The sequence below is a fragment of the Trachurus trachurus genome (assembly GCF_905171665.1).
Source record: "Trachurus trachurus genome assembly, chromosome: 13".
NCBI classification, from domain to species: domain Eukaryota; kingdom Metazoa; phylum Chordata; class Actinopteri; order Carangiformes; family Carangidae; genus Trachurus; species Trachurus trachurus.
Genome location: NC_139892.1, coordinates 31057698 through 31078198, shown reverse-complemented (window position 1 = coordinate 31078198; position 20501 = coordinate 31057698). Strand labels below are relative to the sequence as shown.

Genomic DNA, 20501 nt, shown 5'->3' with positions numbered 1-20501 from the left:
TGTAATCTCTTACATGTTATATGAACGTAATAATTTGGTAAGCGTGTGTTGGCCTGGCTCCATAGCGCATGTCCTGATTGGTGTTGAGAAAGATTAAACAATGACAGAAAGCACACATGACATAGCCCTGTGTATAAAACCAAGAACCCTTGTATTGGGAATCAAAACTAGTGTGAATAGAGGAAGGAAATTATGGGGGGGGTTCCTGACATATATTTGCTTTTATGTATCTACCTTATCTTGTTTTTTTGCTTGTCTTTCTCTTTGTGCTCTGTTACTTCCTCTCTGTCATTTTGTAAATTACGGAGAAAGTTTCACCTGAATGGGATGCACAAGACCGGCGATGTGATTCTGGGTGGGCTGTTTGAGGTCCACTACACCTCTGACTTCCCTGAGTGGACATTTACCTCAGAGCCACAACAGCCCAGCTGCACAGGGTAAGTTTCAAGTCCTGATGCTGACAGCATTCATAGTGAAGAAGGAAATGTCACTGTTTTAGAATGCCTATGAAGTATAAGTATTGTAATATTGTGTGATAGTTATAGTGACAGTTTTAACACCAAACTATATTTACAGCTGTTGATTTCAAGTTTCAAGCATATGCAACAAACAGTGCGGGGTGAAATTATAATTATGTGTGGGTAAAGTAAAATTAGTGGGGGTTCTTTTAAAAAATAATAATTACAACAGAGAAAAATGCCATAAAATGTGTTCAACATGTATATATAATCACAGATTTCACAGTGAAATAATACATTCTAGTAAATACAATTTTATCTCATATTTTAGCTTTGACATTCTAGGGTTCAGGCATGCCATGTCCATGGCCTTTACTATTGATGAGATCAACAAGAACTCCAATCTGCTACCTAATGTGACTCTGGGATACAGTCTTTATGATAACTGTGCCACACTTGTAATTGGATTCAGTGGTGCTCTGTCACTGGCTAGTGGTCAAGAGGAACAGTTTCTGCTTCAGGACAACTGTTTAGGAACTCCCCCTGTTCTGGGCATTGTGGGTGATTCCTATTCAACCTTTACCATTGCAATCTCCAATGTGCTAGGCTTATTCCAGCTGCCAATTGTGAGTTTCCTATCTTTTATGTTTGCATTTTTATACTTAAATGCTGCAGTTTAATAAGTGTTAAGTATTGAGTGCACTCTTCATGATTCTTTCTAGGTGAGTTATTATGCCACATGTTCCTGCCTCACTGATCGACAAAGATTTCCTTCCTTCTTTAGAACAATTCCAAGTGATGCTTTTCAGGTGAAACACTATAGCCAAGGTTAACCCTTAACCCTGATGCAACCCTTTTCTTCTACAATAAATAGATGTGATTCTATTATGAAATGTCTATGTGTGATATAATTCATAAAATATAATTTACTGTATTTTATTTTGCATCAATTTAAGTTGGCATCAGCTTTTATTTCTAAATAATATACTAGCCTGTGCTCTAAATCCTTCTCACCATTGTATCTTCATATTGTAGGTGCGTGCTATGATTCAGATTCTAAAACACTTTGGCTGGACTTGGGTTGGTCTGCTGGTCAGTGATGATGATTATGGACTCCATGTTGCCCAGTCCTTGCAGTCAGACCTGGCCCAGTCTGGTGGAGGCTGTCTGGCCTATTTAGAGGTGCTGCCCTGGGACAGTGAGCCAAGCGAAATTCGCAGGATTGTACATTTGATAAAGACATCAACAGCCCGTGTGTTGATGGTGTTTGCACACGACATGCATTTGATTCCACTGATGGAAGAGGTGGGAGTTAAATCATAGTAAAAATAAATAAATAAAAATAGAGATTTTTATGAATGGAACAGGATGACTTTGTTACTTTTTTTTATTTATTTGTCAAAGCCAAAGTTAACTAGCCAAACTTCACTCAATTATGTTCAACATTATGCAACAGCAAATTGCAGATCCAGATCAATCTATATGAGTTCAAAATGTAAAAAATTATAATTCTGGCGATATCAAACTACACTACACAGTTTAAAGTCCATAAAAATACATATTTCTTTCAATGCAATATTTAGGTGGTGAGGCAAAATGTGACAGGCCTGCAGTGGATTGCAAGTGAAGCCTGGACAGCAGCTGCTGTTCTCCAGACACCTCGCCTCATGCCGTACCTGGGTGGAACACTGGGTATTGCCATCCGTCGAGGAGAAATACCAGGACTGAGGGAATTCATATTAGAAATACATCCTGAACAATTTGATAGTGACGATTATGGAAATAACTTTGTAAGTATTTTGTCTTTCAATTTGATCTAGAACAAATAATAATTATTTCAGTTAATAATATGGTTTCTAACATTTCAGGTAAAGCAATTTTGGGAGTACACATTTCAGTGTAGATTTTTTCCGGTGTCAGAGGATTGGATAGAAGCTGGTGGAGCATTATGCACTGGACAGGAAGATCTAGAGAGTGTGGAGACTGAGCTGTTAAATCTTTCTAACCTCAGGCCAGAGTATAATATTTACAAGGCTGTGTATGCTCTGGCACATGCCCTTGATAACATATTGCAGTGTGAGCCAGGGAGAGGGCCTTTCAGTGGGAACAGCTGTGCTACTTTGCAAACACTGGAACCCTGGCAGGTGAGAGATAAAATTAACCCTCAATATCTTAAAAATGGTAAAGTTGGTAAAGTTTGCATTGTTATAGCAATGACCCACTGGTTATTAGTTTTCAGTGAAATGTGATATAATAAATAAATTAGTAGAACTAACACCTCAAAGGAGTTTAAATTGAAAGCAACTGGACTTGGTTATTTGTCTGGGAAGACCAGGCTGGGACTGGTCAGATGTGTACATGAACTGATGAAGCCTCTTGGATGAGAGGTGAAACGTCTTCCCAGACAAATAACCAAGTCCAGTTGCTTTCAATTTAAACTCCTTTGAGATACTATGACCTGGACAAATGAGAACATGCACAGGCTTAGTAGAACTAACACATTTCCATTTTGTTTTCATAGAAAACTGAGAGGTGTCAATAAGCCAGTTAGACAAAACAACCTTAAAGCAGAAGTAAGCGGAATGTTTGTGTTAATAAGTCTTAAATTCATTAGATTCACATGACGTCACTGTGTTTCTGCACTGAAAAAAATAACTCATAAGATTTACTTAAAAAAATTATTGTAAGTATTTGCACGCAAATGATTTAAGTAAAATTTAATGCTGCAATATCAAGTAACATTCACTTGCCAGTATCAAGTAAATTCTACTTACCATAAAACATAACAGTTGTGAAGATATTAAGTAACATTTACTTAATTACATCCAAGTTTTAAGTTATATTTATTTAAACAAATTAAGTAAAGTGTACTTGTTTTTCATAGGTAGGAACATCATTTTACTCAAAATTTCAAGTAAATTTTATATATCTGTAGTATTTGCTGTTATGAAGTAATTTAGTAAATTTTAATTATTTTCTTGTGCTTGAATTTAACCAACACTCTAATATTCATCACATATCACACAACTAAATTACAATGCAATTAAACTGTTTATTTTCATTTTAAACAGTTCAACAAACAACAAAGTACAGTACCGTCAAAGTAAATCCACTACTACTGTGGACTGAATTGCCCAATCTTTTATGGGGCAGCCATACATTTAACTCTAGACTAGTGCACTTTTAAGAATGCAATTAAAACATTAATGAAATAAAATCAACACAGCCTTATTTGACCAAAAATGAAAAACATTTATGACAGGCAACTTCTCACTAGTAAACCAGGATGAACTGGAACTCAGTGCTAGTTCTTGGCATTTCTTTACAAGGGTCCATGTATGATGCCGCATTTTCCTCCTCTAGGATGACAAAGTCATGACATGCATTTTAGGAAAGCAACTTCAACTTCAAGGTGTTTACTTTTGGGGACAGTTTAAATCCATCCAGCTCCAGCAAGAGTTTTTGTAAGACTTCAAAAGTGTAGCGCAAAATGGGAGGGTATACCAGGTTCAGGGCATAAATTAGTCCCATGAGCAGTGAGCAAGCTTTCGCAGTACTGTTGCACCTTGGTATCGACTGGATCCTCATCAGCACCACGGACGATGAGTATTTTGACGATGTGGTTACTGACATCACTCCAGCTGTCCTCCTGCATACAGTGTACAACAAAAAAGAAGAATCTTATTGAGAAACAAATAATAGAATTGCATGAATCATTCAAAGTGACTTCATTATCAGGGAAGAATGAACACAAGAATATCTCTGTTCCTTTGTCTGTTTTTAACTTAAACATTAAATTAACCTGTGTCATTAAACATTATTTTTAAATGATAAAAACCATGCTGTACCAAGCTGTCTTCAAAAAGTTCCTCTTCCTTCTCGCCAAGGTACAGTATAAGGCTGCGGATAACGGTTTCACGTCTCATCTCAATGGTCGGTTTCTGTGAACAGATTAAGAACATGAACAAAACCATTAGTACATACACAATGAACTGTCAAGTGAAAACACAAGTGCATATGTTTGACACCTAATTTTCGTCAAGTTTGTGCATGAAGGTTTGCTCCAGGGGAATGGTATTCTCCTGAACTCCTCCTTGATCTGAATGGACAAAAGATTCACAAGTACATCAATATTTTTTATATAAATGTAAATAATAACACACACACACACACACACACACAATCCCTGCAGTAAGCTGTGCTGTGTTCATGTGATTGAACCTTTATAAAAAGGTACAGTTGACAGCAGATCACATGACAGTTATAAAAAAAGATTATACATTCTGTTCTGTAAATACTGTTGCAAGAACAGTACATTCCACTCATATATTGGGAGATAACTTATTTTAATTATTACTATTATCTGCTTTGCTGTTATAGTAACTTGTACTAGTAGCATGGCTGTGCGATGCGGTGTGAAGCCCACAGCAACTTCGTGATGTGTGCGGACAGTCAACAGATCGGTCCGCACATCACGAAGTTGCTGTGGGCTTCACACTGCATCGCACAGCCATGCTACTAGCTGTGCTAACTAGCTTCTTGTCACAAAAAGAAAAGAAAAGAATGTCCTATGTTGACGTCAGTTGATAAATGTCCTCCTACCGTTATGTTGGTGCTTTTTTAATATCCTAGTTAGGTATTTTTATCGGGGAAAAACTGCAGCCCAACCACTTACAGGCCAGCATGGACCAATGTAGCGTTATGCTAACTTTAAATTAACTTATGATTATGAACAGTAACATATCTTGCGTCAAACTATCAAAATACATGCAGACCTATTATCACAAATTTATAACAGAACGGTATAACTTACCTGCGAAATGACTGCCGTGCGTGCTACACCTTGCTCTGTGATCCTGTAACGTCCGAGCAGAGCCAGTCCTGTTGTGTTACTGTGCGCATGCGTCGTGCATCCGTTTCAAAAGACTGGACTTTCAGAGTAAAGTTTATGTAATATTTTTAGGTTTATGTCATTCAACTATTAAACATTTAAATAGTATGAGGAAAACACAAGTAAAACTTACTCTTCCCCCATAATTCATGTTTTACGTTAATGAAATGTTTAAATTTACTTAAAAAACTCTAGTTCTCACTGAATCTTAAAAATACAAGGTAGAAATCATGACAGTTACTCTAATAGAGTTTACTACACCAAAAAGTCACTTTTTTCAGTGTGCGCCGCCATATTTGTGTCCGAATCAGGGCAATCTGGGCACAGATTACTGCATGTCACGTTACCAGAACAAGTGGAGTAGTAGGAGGAAATCAGCAGGAGACTGAAAATTTACGTTATTTGAAAGATGCCAGGATTATATTGTGCTGTTGACTGTGATAGCAGTCGCCAAAGAAACCCCGGACTGCAGTTTTATTCCATCCCAAAAGACGTTAAGTTATAGGCGGAATAAATAGTTGACTGCAGGTAGTCTATCAGTGGCAGCATGGGCTGTGACAAGTCTCACAAAAAGAGGGGGTTCACTTTTTTTTTTAATAACATGGATATATTGAATTCTGCACTTTGATTACTTTCTTATTAATTACTCACTGATACTGCATTTAGGGTCTTTTATTTCTGTATAACAGACCGTTGCTAAGTAAAACGGGCCGTTGCTAGGGACGCCGCTCTGATCAGCGGAGCAGGGCAGAAGAACTATCAAGGATTTTTACCTTGTATTTCATTTTTACCAGCTTCAGACTAATTGTGATGTTAGAGAAATGACTTGTAGCTTGTTAGAGGGAGAGTGGAGGCTCTCTGCCTCCCTCACCGCTGCTGGAAACCAAACCTGCGATCAGAGCGGACAGAGCGGACGGGCCAGCGCAGTGTCACAGCTGTGACCAGCTGTGTCTGTGCCACCGCGAGTCCGTGACACAAACGTGTCCCGTAACCGTAATCTCTTATGACAGACAGGACGACATAAATGCGCACATCGTAACATTTACATGATAATTCATCAATCTACTGATTGATTATCAAAAGCTCGTTGAAAACAACTGCACACGAGTCGACCGGGGGGAGGGGGAGGAGCAAACAGCGGAGAAGTGACCGGACTTCGGACTTTGATCAACATTACGTCTCAAATTAATTAATTAATTAATTAATTAATTAATAAACTGTGTAATAAGTGGGATAATATAGAGTTTGTCTGTTGTTATAGAGATATAAACCCAGACAGGATGTATGAAACCCTGTCATTTTGTCAAGAAACTGTCATTTCCATCCTGCGGTTTGCATGCTGTCATATGAGGAGAACTGTCAAATCGGACACAAATATGGCGGCGGTCCCTTCGACGTGACGTCACTGCAACCCATGAATAGTTACGTATATCTTCCGACGGCAATCACTTGTATAGAGTGTTTGGTCTGAAACACGTGTCTGTCAGTCACTCTGCTCTGCTGTAAGCCGAGGAGAAAACTTTCCTTGTATCCTACAACCTTTATCCAATGAGGAGAGAGAACGGCATAAAGGGGCGGTCCTCTCTGTGTGTGCAGCCAAGGGATGCGCGTGAATGTGGTGACGTAGGGACGAGGACCAATAGATCCATGACGAGGGCGGGGACTGCTAACTCCATCGGCTGACAAGAAGTTAGCCAAAACGACCGGATCGCTTACTTCTGCTTTAACTTCAGCATACTTCGATCTTAACTTAGAATTACTATATAATTACTTAAAAGTAGGCTACTATGAGTTTGATGCACCTCAGTGTGGAAGGGGTCTGACATCTGCCTGACAATCTTTTTTTTATTTCTATCTTGCATTTGTAGCTTGTACATTATTTGCAAAAGGTCAACTTTACCACATCATTTGGTGACGAAGTATCATTCGATGAGAATGGTGATGTCCTACCAATATATGACATCATGAACTGGCAGTGGCTCCCTGATGGAAGAATTAAAGTTCAGAATGTGGGAGATGTTAAGAAATCAGCCTTCAGAGGTGAAGTGCTCACACTTCATGAGGATAAAATCTTCTGGAACTTTGAGTCAAAACAGGTTGCTTTTGCCTTGTAAAACACCCCTATTTTTTAGACTGCAATTTCTATTAATGTAAAACAACACAGAGTAAAATATTAATTATTCTACCTACAGCCACCCCGGTCAGTGTGCAGTGAGAGCTGTCCTGCAGGAACCCGCATGGCCAGAAAGAAGGGGCAACCTGAATGTTGTTTCGATTGTATCCCCTGTTCTGAGGGAAAGATCAGCAATACCACTGGTGAGTGTTTATAAAACAATATATCTATTTTTTTTTACTGTGTAAGCAACGTGGGAGTAGCCTCGTAAACCAGCCTCTCGCGGAAATTAATTTCATTTCATTTCAACGGAGAGTCTGGCCTCATTCCCCCTGTAAGCGTTTAGGGTGGGCGGGAGCTGGGCGGGAGTAGTAGCGTTGACAGACAACCCCATTCAGCCAATCAGCAAGTTGGTGTAGTGACGGGGCTTTGCACCAGTCGGTCCCTGATTGGCCAACGTGCTGTGTCAATCACAGCGGCGACGCTGATTGGCTCGGCCTTCTGAGGGTTTCAGGCCAAATGCTTACAGCGGGAATGAGGCCAGACTCTCCCTCAGAAATGAAATGAATTGCATTTCCAGGAGAGGCTAGTTTACGAGGCTAACGTGGGAGTGGAGGAGGAACTTGAGGAAGTTGATTACATTGCACTGCGGACACGATGAAATTGAGCGTGTGTGTCACCAAAAAGTTGTGTAAAATACAAAATAATATTTGAAATGCATTTTATTTATGGTTAAATTATGGCAAACACTTAAGTGCATAATTAAAGTACTATTATATATATTTTGCACATTTTAGAAAAAAATCAGGGTAAGAGAAACATGCGGACATGAAATGTTGCTACAAACAGTCTCACCAGTGCTGCCAAGCAGTTTACACTAACACATACAGTCAAAATAACAGGCAATAAGACCATTGTGAACAATACTTCAATAACACTACAGTAAGCCAATGTTTAACTTGTGTTTACACAACTTACCCCTAAACATTACTTCAGGGATATTCCGGCGTAAGTTTAACCCATGGTCCAACGCACCGTAACACCGAGTTAGACCCCCCCTCGAGAGATAAAGTCTGCTAACCGCTAGCCTCTCCAGTTGTAGCAACTTCAGCAATGACCGCACCAGAACAAACAGCGCAGTATACGGATCCACTATCCACCGATCAAAAAGCCACTTACAGCCACAAATAATGCTCAGAACAGCACCAAACGTCATCAACAGTACAAACAGGGTCCCAGCACATAATACGAGGCATCAAACATCTGCTAGCTTAGCCTGGTTTCTATTGAAAAGAGACGAAAACAACTCACCCACTCTCCTCCAGTTATACGCTATGCAGCAACTTTCCGTGTCCAGCATAGAGTCCAGCGCTGACAACACACACAAGGCCGACTGGCAGCACAATCATCTGGTTTCAGCGGCCACCGACAGTCAGTGACCAACACACTGACCACTTGATTCCCCTAGGTCCAGCACATAGACGCCCCCAGCTCTCTTCCTCTGTCTCTTTTAGCCTCCGTTTCCAGCACATAGCCTCCACCGCAGCTGCCCCTCTTTGACTTTACTCCATTTTCTTCAGCTTGTCTTCAGTAAACTCGGTCTCAAATGGATAGTGGTGCCCATCGAAATGAAACCAGTTGTTGTTGTTCTCAAACTCCATAAACTCAGCCGTGTCCGTGATGTCTCCTTCACTAAATTACAGTCTCTTCTGGCAACGAACGGCGTCCTGATCGCGCGTGACGTGACGTCGCGTCTAATCTCGCGCTTGTTTACGTGATTCTCTCCGTTCATTTCCCTGTGAACACTCGATAATAACTTTTATAAACTGATAGGCAAGATACATAGGAACTTTGGCTGCATTATATGGAGTAATACACACACATTCATCCTTGAGCTGCGGGACTCTACTTCACTCGGTAATCGCCTCCATGCCAGCTGACTACCTGTACAAGCAGACGTCACAGATGTCATCACAGAGGTCAATGCCTGTCGGTGGCCACTGAAACCAGATGTTTATGCTGCCAGTCGGCCTCGGTGTGTGTTGTCAGTGCTGGACTCTATGCTGGACGCGGAAAGTTGCTGCATAGCGTATAACTGGAGCAGAGTAGGTGAGTTGTTTTAGTCTCTTTTCAATAGAAACCAGGCTAAGCTAACAGATGTTTGATGCCTTGTATTATGTGCTGGGACCCTGTTTGTACTGTTGATGACGTTTGGTGCTGTTCTGAGCATTATTTGTGGCTATAAGTGGCTTTTTGATCGGTGGATAGTGGATCCGTATACTGCGCTGTTTGTTATAGTGCGGTCATTGCTAACGTTGCTACAACTCGAGAAGCTAGCGGTTAGCAGACTTCATCTCTCGAGGGGGGGTCTAACTCGGTGTTACGGTGCGTTGGACCGTGGGTTAAACTTACGCCAGAATATCCTTTTAACAACTGTATTATTAGGAGTATTTTACATACTATATAACAGACATGTCAAACCTCCTGTATTTCAGACTCCATGGAGTGTACCAGTTGTCCAGAGGATTTCTGGTCCAGTCCCCAGCGTGACCACTGTGTTCCTAAGAAAACAGAGTTCCTCTCCTACCATGAGCCTTTGGGAATCTGTTTGACAACAACTTCATTGCTGGGCACATTTATTTGTGCTGTCGTCCTGGGCATCTTCATCTATCATCGCAGCACACCCATTGTACGTGCCAACAATTCTGAACTCAGTTTCCTGCTCTTGGTCTCACTAAAACTATGTTTCCTGTGTTCACTGCTGTTCATTGGTCGACCCAGACTGTGGACATGTCAGCTGAGACATGCAGCATTTGGAATCAGTTTTGTTCTTTGTGTTTCGTGCATCCTGGTTAAAACTATGGTGGTTCTGGCTGTGTTCAAGGCCTCCAAGCCAGGAGGTGGAGCCAGTCTGAAGTGGTTTGGTGCTGTGCAGCAGAGAGGGACAGTTCTAGCACTTACATGCATCCAAGCAGCAATTTGCACTTGCTGGATTGTCTCTGCCTCACCAGTGCCTCATAAAAATACTGAATACTACAATGACAAGATAGTCTATGAGTGTGTAGTTGGCTCCACAATTGGTTTTGGAGTGCTACTCGGTTATATTGGTTTACTGGCTATCCTTAGCTTCCTGTTAGCATTTCTGGCAAGGAATCTTCCAGACAACTTCAATGAGGCCAAATTCATCACTTTCAGCATGTTGATCTTCTGTGCTGTGTGGGTGGCCTTTGTTCCAGCTTATGTCAATTCTCCAGGCAAATATGCAGATGCGGTGGAGGTATTTGCCATCCTGGCCTCCAGTTTTGGCCTCTTGGTGGCGCTGTTTGGACCTAAATGTTACATAATCTTACTTAGACCAGAGAGAAACACAAAGAATGCCATTATGGGTCGAGGAACTGCAAAGTCGTAAAAGCACCTGATGCAGTAGAATAATGACCTGGTTGAAGAAATGTGTATAATGCATTAATTAAGAAGTGATCTATCCTCTGAACAACCAATGTACAACAAATTACAAAACATTTCTTTGGCTTTAAGAATGCCTATTTGTAGAGAATGAAATTAGATGAAACTGCAAGCAATTAAATTTTCTTGAGCAAATTGGATTCTATTTTCCTACTCGACTGAAACTCACTGCCGAAACGAAACCACTTGTTATGAGATTATTCGTTTGTTTGTTCGTTCATTCGTTCATTCACTTCTGCTTATCCTGGGCTGGGTCATCTAAGCAGTCTAAGTTGGGATGCCCAGAACTCCCTATCCTTAAACACCTCCTCCAGCTCATCCGGGAGGATCCCAAGGTGTTCCCAGGCCAGCTGAGTGACAGAGTCATTGCAGTGTGTCCTGGGTCTTCCCCATGGCCTTCTCCCGTTGGGGCACGCCCCGGAACACCTCCCCAGGGAGGCATCCAGGAGGTATCCAATACTGATTCCCGAGGGACCTCAGCTGGCTCCTTTCAGTGTGAAGGAGTTTCTGACCATAGGTGAGAGTAGGAACGTAGATTGACCGGTAAATTAGGAGCATCGTCTTTTGGCTCAGCTCTTTTGTCACTACAACTGACTGGTACACCGACCGTATTACTGCCGCCACTACACCAATCCTGTTTGAGACTGTTGCAGAGAAAAAGCAAGAAGCAACACCAGGAAAATGTCATGCTTTAAAAAATATGTATATGGAGATAATACAACACATCAAGGCAAACGTTGATGTGTTGTATGGTTCAATTCAACACCCACCCTAAACTCCCTTACCACCCAAAGTTTCCCCCCTACCCGAAGGACCCACTTTGTATTGTGCTTTTGATCATTTGTAATTAAATCAGGCACCTATGTTTGACTTTGATCATTTGGTGGCTCCCTCCTACCACTATGCAGTGTTTCTTTAAAGGGATAGTTCAACATTTTGGCAAATTCGTCCATTGCCATAATCCCTATAGTCATAGGAGTAGGTTTGTTACCTTTAGTTGTCGGAGCTGCTCAGAGCTACGCTACGGAGGCTAATGGGATTTCTTGGTTTTCCCTCATCAAACTCATCAAATACACAATCCAACAACTCCAAAACGCTCCTGTGGTAGGGCTGCCACAAACAATTATTTTGATAGTCGACTAGTCACTGATTATTTTTTTCGATTAGTCAACTAATCGGCTCATACGTAAATTGAATGGAAAACATACCGCTTATCGCACCAGTATGCAGCTGCTCTTATATAACCATCATTAGCTTTCAGCTTGAAGTATTTAAGGTATATGCTAACTACAAATAAAGACAATTAAGATGATAGTTAATTAAACTTTTAATGAAATATGCAGCTTGTAGCAACAAACAATTCTTTAACTGTAGCATAAAGTGCAAACAGCTGAATAAAATAAGGATAAGGCACTGGCCTAAACAACACAGTGTAAATAATAGTCCTTCTGTTAAGAAAAAATCAAATAGTTTATGAGACAAAAATGTAAATGTTCCCTTTTCACTGTTGCAAAAGGAGAACCACCAGAAAGTTCTGTGTGAAACTCTGTCAAATGAAAACAAGTGAAACTGAGGTGCAGCTCAAACTCTGCAAGGTGCGGACTGTGATGAGAAGCTATACCGGAAAATATTGACGTAGTTTTACGCCGGGAGAGAAGACTTCCTCGTTAAGATGAGCGCTCATTACGTGACGAGGACCGCTGTGACCAGAAGCTGTAACGTTCCAATATTCTCCGCGATTTTATTTTTAAATGATGAACGGCTGTTTTTCAGTCCGTGATTTAAAACGATGGATGTTGCATGAATTTAACTCTAAATGGTATGAAGAAACAGAAATCATGCGTTGTGACATATATGCAACCATCTCTTATGGTCAGAGAGACACTCCCCCCTGTATAAACAAATACATCTTTAATCCCTGTTTAAAAGAGGCTGCACTACCTTGCATCAAAAACCTTGGCAGAGAATTCCATGCGACCATCGCTCTGTAATAAACAGTTTTTTGTTTCGTGTTCTACATGGGGGCAACAGGAAACGACCTTCCGAAGACTGTCGAGTAGAATAGTTATGACTGTCAGAAAAAAATACAAATTTATTATAAAAAATGCTGGTGACTGATGGTATCGTGGTGTCATCTACTGAGAACTAGAAGCTGTCACCTTCCCTCTCTATAAGACAAGGGACCTGGATTTCTCTGGCTTGAAATGCAATCGAGTCCACATGGTTACCCTCTCCAAACCTTGGAGGATCCATCTGCATCCTGGGACTGACACTGTTGTAACTGTCAGATCATTTAGTTGGCCGTGTTCTAAGCGGGATAATGTATAGTTGGTCGGTTGTTAATGGAGAAATAAATAAAGTAGCCTATGTTCATTTCAACCTCCGAACTATACATTATCCCTTATGTAACGCGAGTCTACAGGGCAGCGGAATGCACCCTATAAAAAACACTTGTTCATTTCACCAATGTTTTGTTATGATACGCTAGTGCTATTCCCCTCTGAGTCCGGGGTTACCTATTATCAACATCCAAGGTCTGTAGGTTGACTTACTAACCTCTGACCTGGATGTTATCATCTCTGAGTGCCGCGCTGCGTGACTTGTTTACTTGAAAGTTGTTACTGCTAATACTATGGTTCGTTTCTGCACGTTTCCGACTTGTCAGAACAAAATGAGCAGCTGGATGAAGTTCAACTTCCACAGGCTTCCTCTCCACAACCTGGACTTACTAAAGCTCTGGCTAGTTGCGCTAAAAATGGACCCGAATGCCGAAGCGGAATGATTATTATCAGAGTGAGCCGTGTAGCGCTCAGAGATTATATTATCCAGGTCAGAGGTTAGTAGGTCAACCTACAGACCCTGGATGTTGATAACAGGTAACAGAGGGGAATAGCCAAATTACGTTTGACTAATTGAAAAAATAGTTGATAGATTAATCGGGAGAAAAATAATTGTTTAGGACAGTCCTAGAATAAACCAAATGGTGGTCTTACAGAACATGTTTTTTGTTTGTTTTTAAAGGAAGACTGCAAGTCTTTAACTCTGCCTTTTTGATTCAATCATGTGTCAGCCATTTTGTCGTTGTTTTTTACTTAACGTATTCAAGTAGTTAATACATTTTACTCCAGTGGAAAAAAAGAAGTTGAACATGAAATTGTGTGTTCAGTCCTGCCCCCATAGTGCATGAGGGTTGTGTAAGATGACAAAAGGATGAGATAGTCCTGCATATAAAACCAAGAACAATTCCATGAATAGAAGGAGGTGAGAGGGGAAGGAAGGAAGTTATGGGGGGGGTTACTGACTCATATTTGTTTTTGTGTATTTACCTTATCTCATTATTTTGCTCTCCTTCTTCGTGCTCTGTGTCTTCTGCTCATCCCTTATCTTGTAAATTACGAAGAAAGTTTCACCTTAATGAAATGCACAAGCCTGGCGATGTGATTCTAGGTGGGTTGTTTGAGCTGCACTACACCTCTGTCTTCCCTGAGTGGACATTTACTTCAGAGCCACAACAGCCCAGCTGTACAGGGTAAGTTTTAAGTATGTGACAGATGGTATTACCATGTGCCAATTATTCTTTTATACTGATAGTATTCATTCACATTTCACATTTAATATGTTAAAAGAAACATTAACATCTGAAGCAACATTGATCTATTTTTGTATAGGCTATGTTTCTCACAGTTCTCACAGCGGTACTATTCTTTTTCATGATTTAAAGTAATATTTTGTGTTTTAGCTTTGACACTCTGGGGTTCAGGCATGCCATCACCATGGCCTTTGCTATTGACGAGATCAACAACAACTCCAATCTGCTACCTAATGTGACTCTGGGATACAGTCTTTATGATAACTGTGGTGCACTTATTATTGGATTCAGTGGTGCCCTAGCGCTGGCTAGTGGTCAAGAGGAGCAGTTTCTGCTTCAGGACAACTGTTTAGGGACCCCACCAGTTGTGGGCATTGTGGGTGATTCCTACTCAACATTTTCTATTGCAATCTCCCATGTGCTAGGTTTATTCAAGCTGCCACTTGTGAGTTTCCTATCTTTTATCATTTAAAATGTTATTTTTTCAGATTCTACAGTTGATACGATGCCATATTTAATTGTGAAAATTCTAAAAGCATTAATGTAAGAGAATTTGACTTGCAGGAGATGTGTAATGTTAATTCAATATGTATGTTTCTTCATAGGTGAGTTATTTTGCCACGTGTTCCTGCCTCACTGATCGGCAAAAATTTCCTTCCTTCTTTAGAACAATTCCAAGCGATGCTTTTCAGGTGAAACACTATCACCAAGTTATCCCTGTTGAAAAATATTTTCTTTTCTCTTGCACTAAATTGATGTGAATCTCAATCTACTATAATGTATTTGTTTAATTACATTTGCACAAATCAAGCTGGATTTAGTGAAATGATTTATTAGATGATATTACTGTGTGCTCAAAGTCCTTCTCAATGTTGTATTCTCATACTGTAGGTGCGTGCCATTATTCAGATTCTAAAACACTTTGGCTGGACTTGGGTTGGTCTGCTGGTCAGTGCTGATGATTATGGACTCCATGTTGCTCAGTCCTTCCAGTCTGACCTGGGTCCCTCTGGTGGAGGTTGTCTGGCCTACATAGAGATTTTGCCCTGGAGTGACAACCCAGCTGAACTAAGCAGGATTGTGAATTTGATAAAGACATCGACAGCTCGTGTGGTGATGGCATTTGCACATGAGATTCACATGATTCAACTCATGGAAGAGGTTTGAATGTTTTAAGACATGATGAAAAAGCCAAAATTCTCTCACCTCAAAATTCTCTCTGAATGACTTATTTTCATCAGGTCAAAATGTTTGATAAGGTCTGATAATGTAAGCTGTATACAGGGCCGTTGCTAGGAATTCTGGGCCCCCTGAAAGAAAGTGGGCCCCTGACTTTCCCACTTTTTGGCTTAGACCACGTATGTATTATCATTTTTTATTTAGCCTACTTTGATTTGATGCTAATGCAGCATTACTAGTACTAGTCAGGGTCTTATGCAGAATAATTCAGCCATTCAAAGATTAGACTACTGTGGTTTATTGTGGGCCCTACTGGGCGCTGGGCCCCTAGAATTATCATCACCTTTCTCCCCTATACAACGGCCCTGGCTGTATACTGTAGGCATCAAATATTCACACATGCAGAGAAAGCAGCTCAATATTAAATTCTTCTTGACCTATTCGTGAAAGAAACAGTTTTGCTTCTTTAAGACATGAGTAATACTGTATATTCACAAATGTCAATAATCAAACATGTCACACAGCATAGTTTTCAAATGACGGGAGCCCCAAAACTGTATTTCATGTAAATGCAATGCACAGGTGGTGAGGCAAGATGTGACTGGCAAGCAGTGGGTGGCAAGTGAAGCCTGGACAACATTTGCTGTGCTCCACACCCCTCGCCTCATGCCGTACCTGGGTGGAACTTTGGGGATTGCCATCCGTCGAGGGGAAATACCAGGACTCAGGGAATTTCTGCTTCAAATACATCCTGAGCAACATGACAGTGACAGTTTTGGAAATAACTTTGTAAGAACTAAAACTTACAACTACATCTAAAATGTAAAATAAATGTAAATATATGGTATATGTATAATGATAATGATAATAATAATAATGATATTTATTCTAATAACAGGATTTTAATGCATTTCAGGTGAATCAATTTTGGGAATACACATTTCAGTGTAGATTTTATCCACCTCCAACAGGTTGGATAGAAGCTGGAGGAGCATTATGCACTGGGCAGGAAGATCTAGAGAGTGTGGAGATTGATATCTTGGATCTTTCTAACCTCAGGCCAGAGTACAATATTTACAAGGCTGTGTACTCCCTGGCATATGCTCTTGATAACATACTGCAGTGTGAGCCAGGGAGAGGGCCTTTCAGTGGGAACAGCTGTGCTACTTTGCAAACACTGGAGCCATGGCAGGTGAGAGATGAATTTAGACTCTTTTTCTTTTTTTGTTAAAGAAAAACTAAAGCTACATATTATGTAATGATAACATTGCAACACTCTAAAACATAACATATTTAATATTAAATGTAGCAGAATAAATACATTGTCATTTTGTATTCCAACAAATGGAGTGAAGCCTGCGAGTTAGTTCAGGCAGCCAACTCGACCTGCGCTGCGTCACTCTCATGACATCATACACACCCTCTCAATTTGGCGATCTATTTAAGATAGGTGACTTACCCATCGTCCTCTTTGCTCGTCTATGACACAGCAGCATATCACAGCTCTACCCTATTTTCTGCCCCATCACCACCCCAGCATCCACCTGTAGGCTCCGGGTTAAGATAGTCGCTCATCATTCACATATACTTTAATGAAATCCTATTATCAGGGAGTGATGAAGTCGGAGCCTTAATGCCAAACTCAAATGAAGCTGCAATACACATTTTTAATTGTGAGTTGTCTGACTGAATGATGATTAATTGTCATTAGACCAGTCAGACAAAAGGGAAACCTGAAATTCACAGACTCATTACTTACTGTTAATTATTTTAGATGAAAGGATGAAACTATGTTTGGAAGGAGTCTGTCACCTGCCTAACATGTTTATGTCCATCACCATCTAGCTTGTACATTATTTGCAAAATGTGAACTTCACCACATCATTTGGTGATGAAGTATCATTTGATGAGAATGGTGATGTCTTACCAATCTATGACATCATGAACTGGCACTGGCTCCCTGATGGAAGAATTAATATTCAGAATGTGGGAGAAGTGAAGAAATCAGCCTTCAAAGGTGAAGAGCTCACACTTCATGAGGATAAAATCTTCTGGAACTTTGAATCAAAACAGGTTACTACTGCTTTTTCATACTCTCTTCTTTTTATGGACATAAAAAAACAACACAGAGTAAGATATTTATTTTTCTCCCTACAGCCTCCCTGGTCAGTGTGCAGTGAGAGCTGTCCTGCAGGCACCCGCATGGCCAGAAAGAAGGGGGAACCTGAATGTTGTTTCGATTGTATCCCCTGTTCTGAGGGAAAGATCAGCAATACTACTGGTGAGTGTTCATGAAAAAAATAAAATGAAATAAATATATATAATTTATATATATTATTATTTTTTTTACTGTGTAAGCAACGTGGTTGTGAAGGCAGTCCAACAACATTCTAGACAATCCTTTTCTTTTTCCCTCTTCTTCTTTTTCTGTTTCTCTTCAAACCCTTACTACCCACTGTTTCACCAGCGCTGACAAGCTATTTACAATAACACATGATTAACTTATGTTTACATAACACCATCTTCCTGTATTTCAGACTCCATGGAGTGCACCAGTTGTCCAGAGGATTTCTGGTCCAGTCCCCAGCGTGACCACTGTGTTCCCAAGAAAACAGAGTTCCTCTCCTACCATGAGCCTCTGGGAATCTGTTTAACAACAACTTCTTTGCTGGGCACATTGATCTGTTCTATCGTCCTGGGCATCTTCATCTATCATCGCAGCACACCCGTGGTGCGTGCCAACAATTCTGAACTCAGTTTCCTGCTCTTGGTCTCACTTAAACTATGTTTCCTGTGTTCACTGCTGTTCATTGGTCGACCCAGACTGTGGACATGTCAGCTGAGACATGCAGCATTTGGAATCAGCTTTGTTCTTTGTGTCTCGTGCATCCTGGTTAAAACCATGGTGGTTCTGGCTGTGTTCAAGTCCTCTAAGCCAGGAGGTGGAGCCAGTCTGAAGTGGTTTGGTGCTGTGCAGCAGCGAGGGACAGTTCTGGTTCTTACATGCATCCAAGCAGCAATTTGCACTTGTTGGATTGTCTCTGCTTCACCAGCACCTCACAAGAACACACAATACCACAATGACAAAATAGTTTATGAGTGTGTGGTTGGCTCCACCATTGGTTTTGGAGTGTTACTTGGTTATATTGGTTTACTGGCTATCCTTAGCTTCCTGTTAGCATTTCTGGCAAGGAATCTTCCAGACAACTTCAATGAGGCCAAATTCATCACTTTCAGCATGCTGATCTTCTGTGCTGTGTGGGTGGCCTTTGTCCCTGCTTATGTCAACTCCCCAGGAAAATATGCAGATGCAGTGGAGGTATTTGCCATCCTAGCCTCCAGTTTTGGCCTCTTGGTGGCACTGTTTGGACCCAAATGTTACATAATCCTAATGAGACCAGAGAAAAACACAAAGAAAGCTATCATGGGTCGAGGAACCGCCAAGTCATAAAAGCACCAGACGCAACACAATGATTAACTCATCTGAACCATGTATTCTGCATTAATTCATTTTTTTACCTAAATGATCTGAACAGATTTTTCCCTTCTGAAGAATGAACCTACATGAAGCTGCAAGCAATAAAGAAATGTTTGGGCAAAATAAATAGATTGCTTTTTCCTTGGAAACATTTCACAATGTCTGAGACTTTTAAAGGCCTGTCCCCCTCTTCCTACCCACCTACATGGAGAAAATCATGAGAATGTCCTCATTTTGATGGCCTTTAACTTATATGTACTCTGAAGCACCTACTAAAATCATGTTAAAGTATTTAAGTATCACAAATCGTTATCCCCACATAATATTACCAAATATCAAAGCTAGTTTTTTTAGGTGTTGGTTGGTTGTTTTGTGGGTCTAATACGGCAATAACCTTTGGTCCATAAAGTACATTTGATCATGATTAACAAATTGAGTAAGGGTGCCATCCAATCTTTGCTCAGTGTAAATGTAGCCACAGTTTAACAAGCTGCAAACCAGGCAAGTCTGCCTTAAAGTTCTGCAGTTTTTCTGATAATATCATGTCTACACTCAGACCTGGCAGTATGGGCATGGGTGGGCCGAGCCACACTGCCACTGTTGTGATCATGGATGTAGTTAAACTTACACTTAAACTTAAAGCAGAAGTGAGTGATCCGGTCGTTTTCGCTAATGCTGCGTTCCAGGCAGGCTTTTGAAATCGTAAATTACAGCTTCAAGTCACAACTTACGACTTTGTAGCGTTCCAGGCAACCCACTCGTGTTTTTCCGACCTGTTTTACCTGTGAAAGTCACTATAACTGCCACTCGTAACTTCCGACCCGTGAACTCCTACCAGATCAAACTGATACAACTTCACAGGACGGAAAAACACGAGTTACGAGTTTCCTTGAACGCACCATAACAGTCCTCGTCCCTACGTCACCACATTCACGGCGTCCCTTGGCTGCACACACAGCCCTGCATGCCGTTCTCTCTCCTCATTGGATAAAAACTGTAGGATACGATAAATGTTTTCTCCTCGGCTCAGAGCAGAGCAGAGTGACTGACAGACCCGTGTTTCGGTCCAAACACTCTATGTAAGTGATTGCTGTCGGAAGATATAACTATTTAAGACTTGTATTAACACAAATATATCACTTACTTCTGCTTTAACATGGTCACATACAGTAAATGAATGATCATTATTCATTAGAGCTCTGGACTCCATGTGACTCAGTTCAACATGTTGGCAAAAAAAAGCTTGAGCAAAAATGAATGGCACCACTGCTGATTTCAGTTCACTGCATGCTTAAAATCTACGAAAATTGAGCGACATATTACAAAATTAG

At 40.7% G+C, this 20501-nt stretch overlaps 2 protein-coding genes across 2 annotated transcripts; both read left to right on the top strand.

Annotated features, from left to right (window-relative positions):
* Nucleotides 1-306: 306 nt before the first annotated feature.
* Nucleotides 307-10871, top strand: LOC310996340 (extracellular calcium-sensing receptor-like; the record flags this gene model as incomplete). The annotated part of the gene is made up of 9 exons (XM_083985716.1): nucleotides 307-437; nucleotides 790-1084; nucleotides 1181-1267; nucleotides 1494-1763; nucleotides 2042-2248; nucleotides 2327-2602; nucleotides 7218-7445; nucleotides 7542-7665; nucleotides 9958-10871. Exons 1-9 carry the CDS (start codon nucleotides 328-330, stop codon nucleotides 10869-10871), a joined length of 2511 nt encoding a protein of 836 aa, XP_083841842.1. The 5' UTR covers nucleotides 307-327.
* Nucleotides 10872-14208: 3337 nt separating this feature from the next.
* Nucleotides 14209-19143, top strand: LOC310996338 (extracellular calcium-sensing receptor-like; the record flags this gene model as incomplete). Its single annotated transcript, XM_083985713.1, has 9 exons — nucleotides 14209-14453; nucleotides 14664-14958; nucleotides 15119-15205; nucleotides 15405-15674; nucleotides 16275-16481; nucleotides 16609-16884; nucleotides 17538-17765; nucleotides 17850-17973; nucleotides 18230-19143. 9 exons carry the CDS (start codon nucleotides 14209-14211, stop codon nucleotides 19141-19143), a joined length of 2646 nt encoding a protein of 881 aa, XP_083841839.1.
* Nucleotides 19144-20501: the final 1358 nt, after the last annotated feature.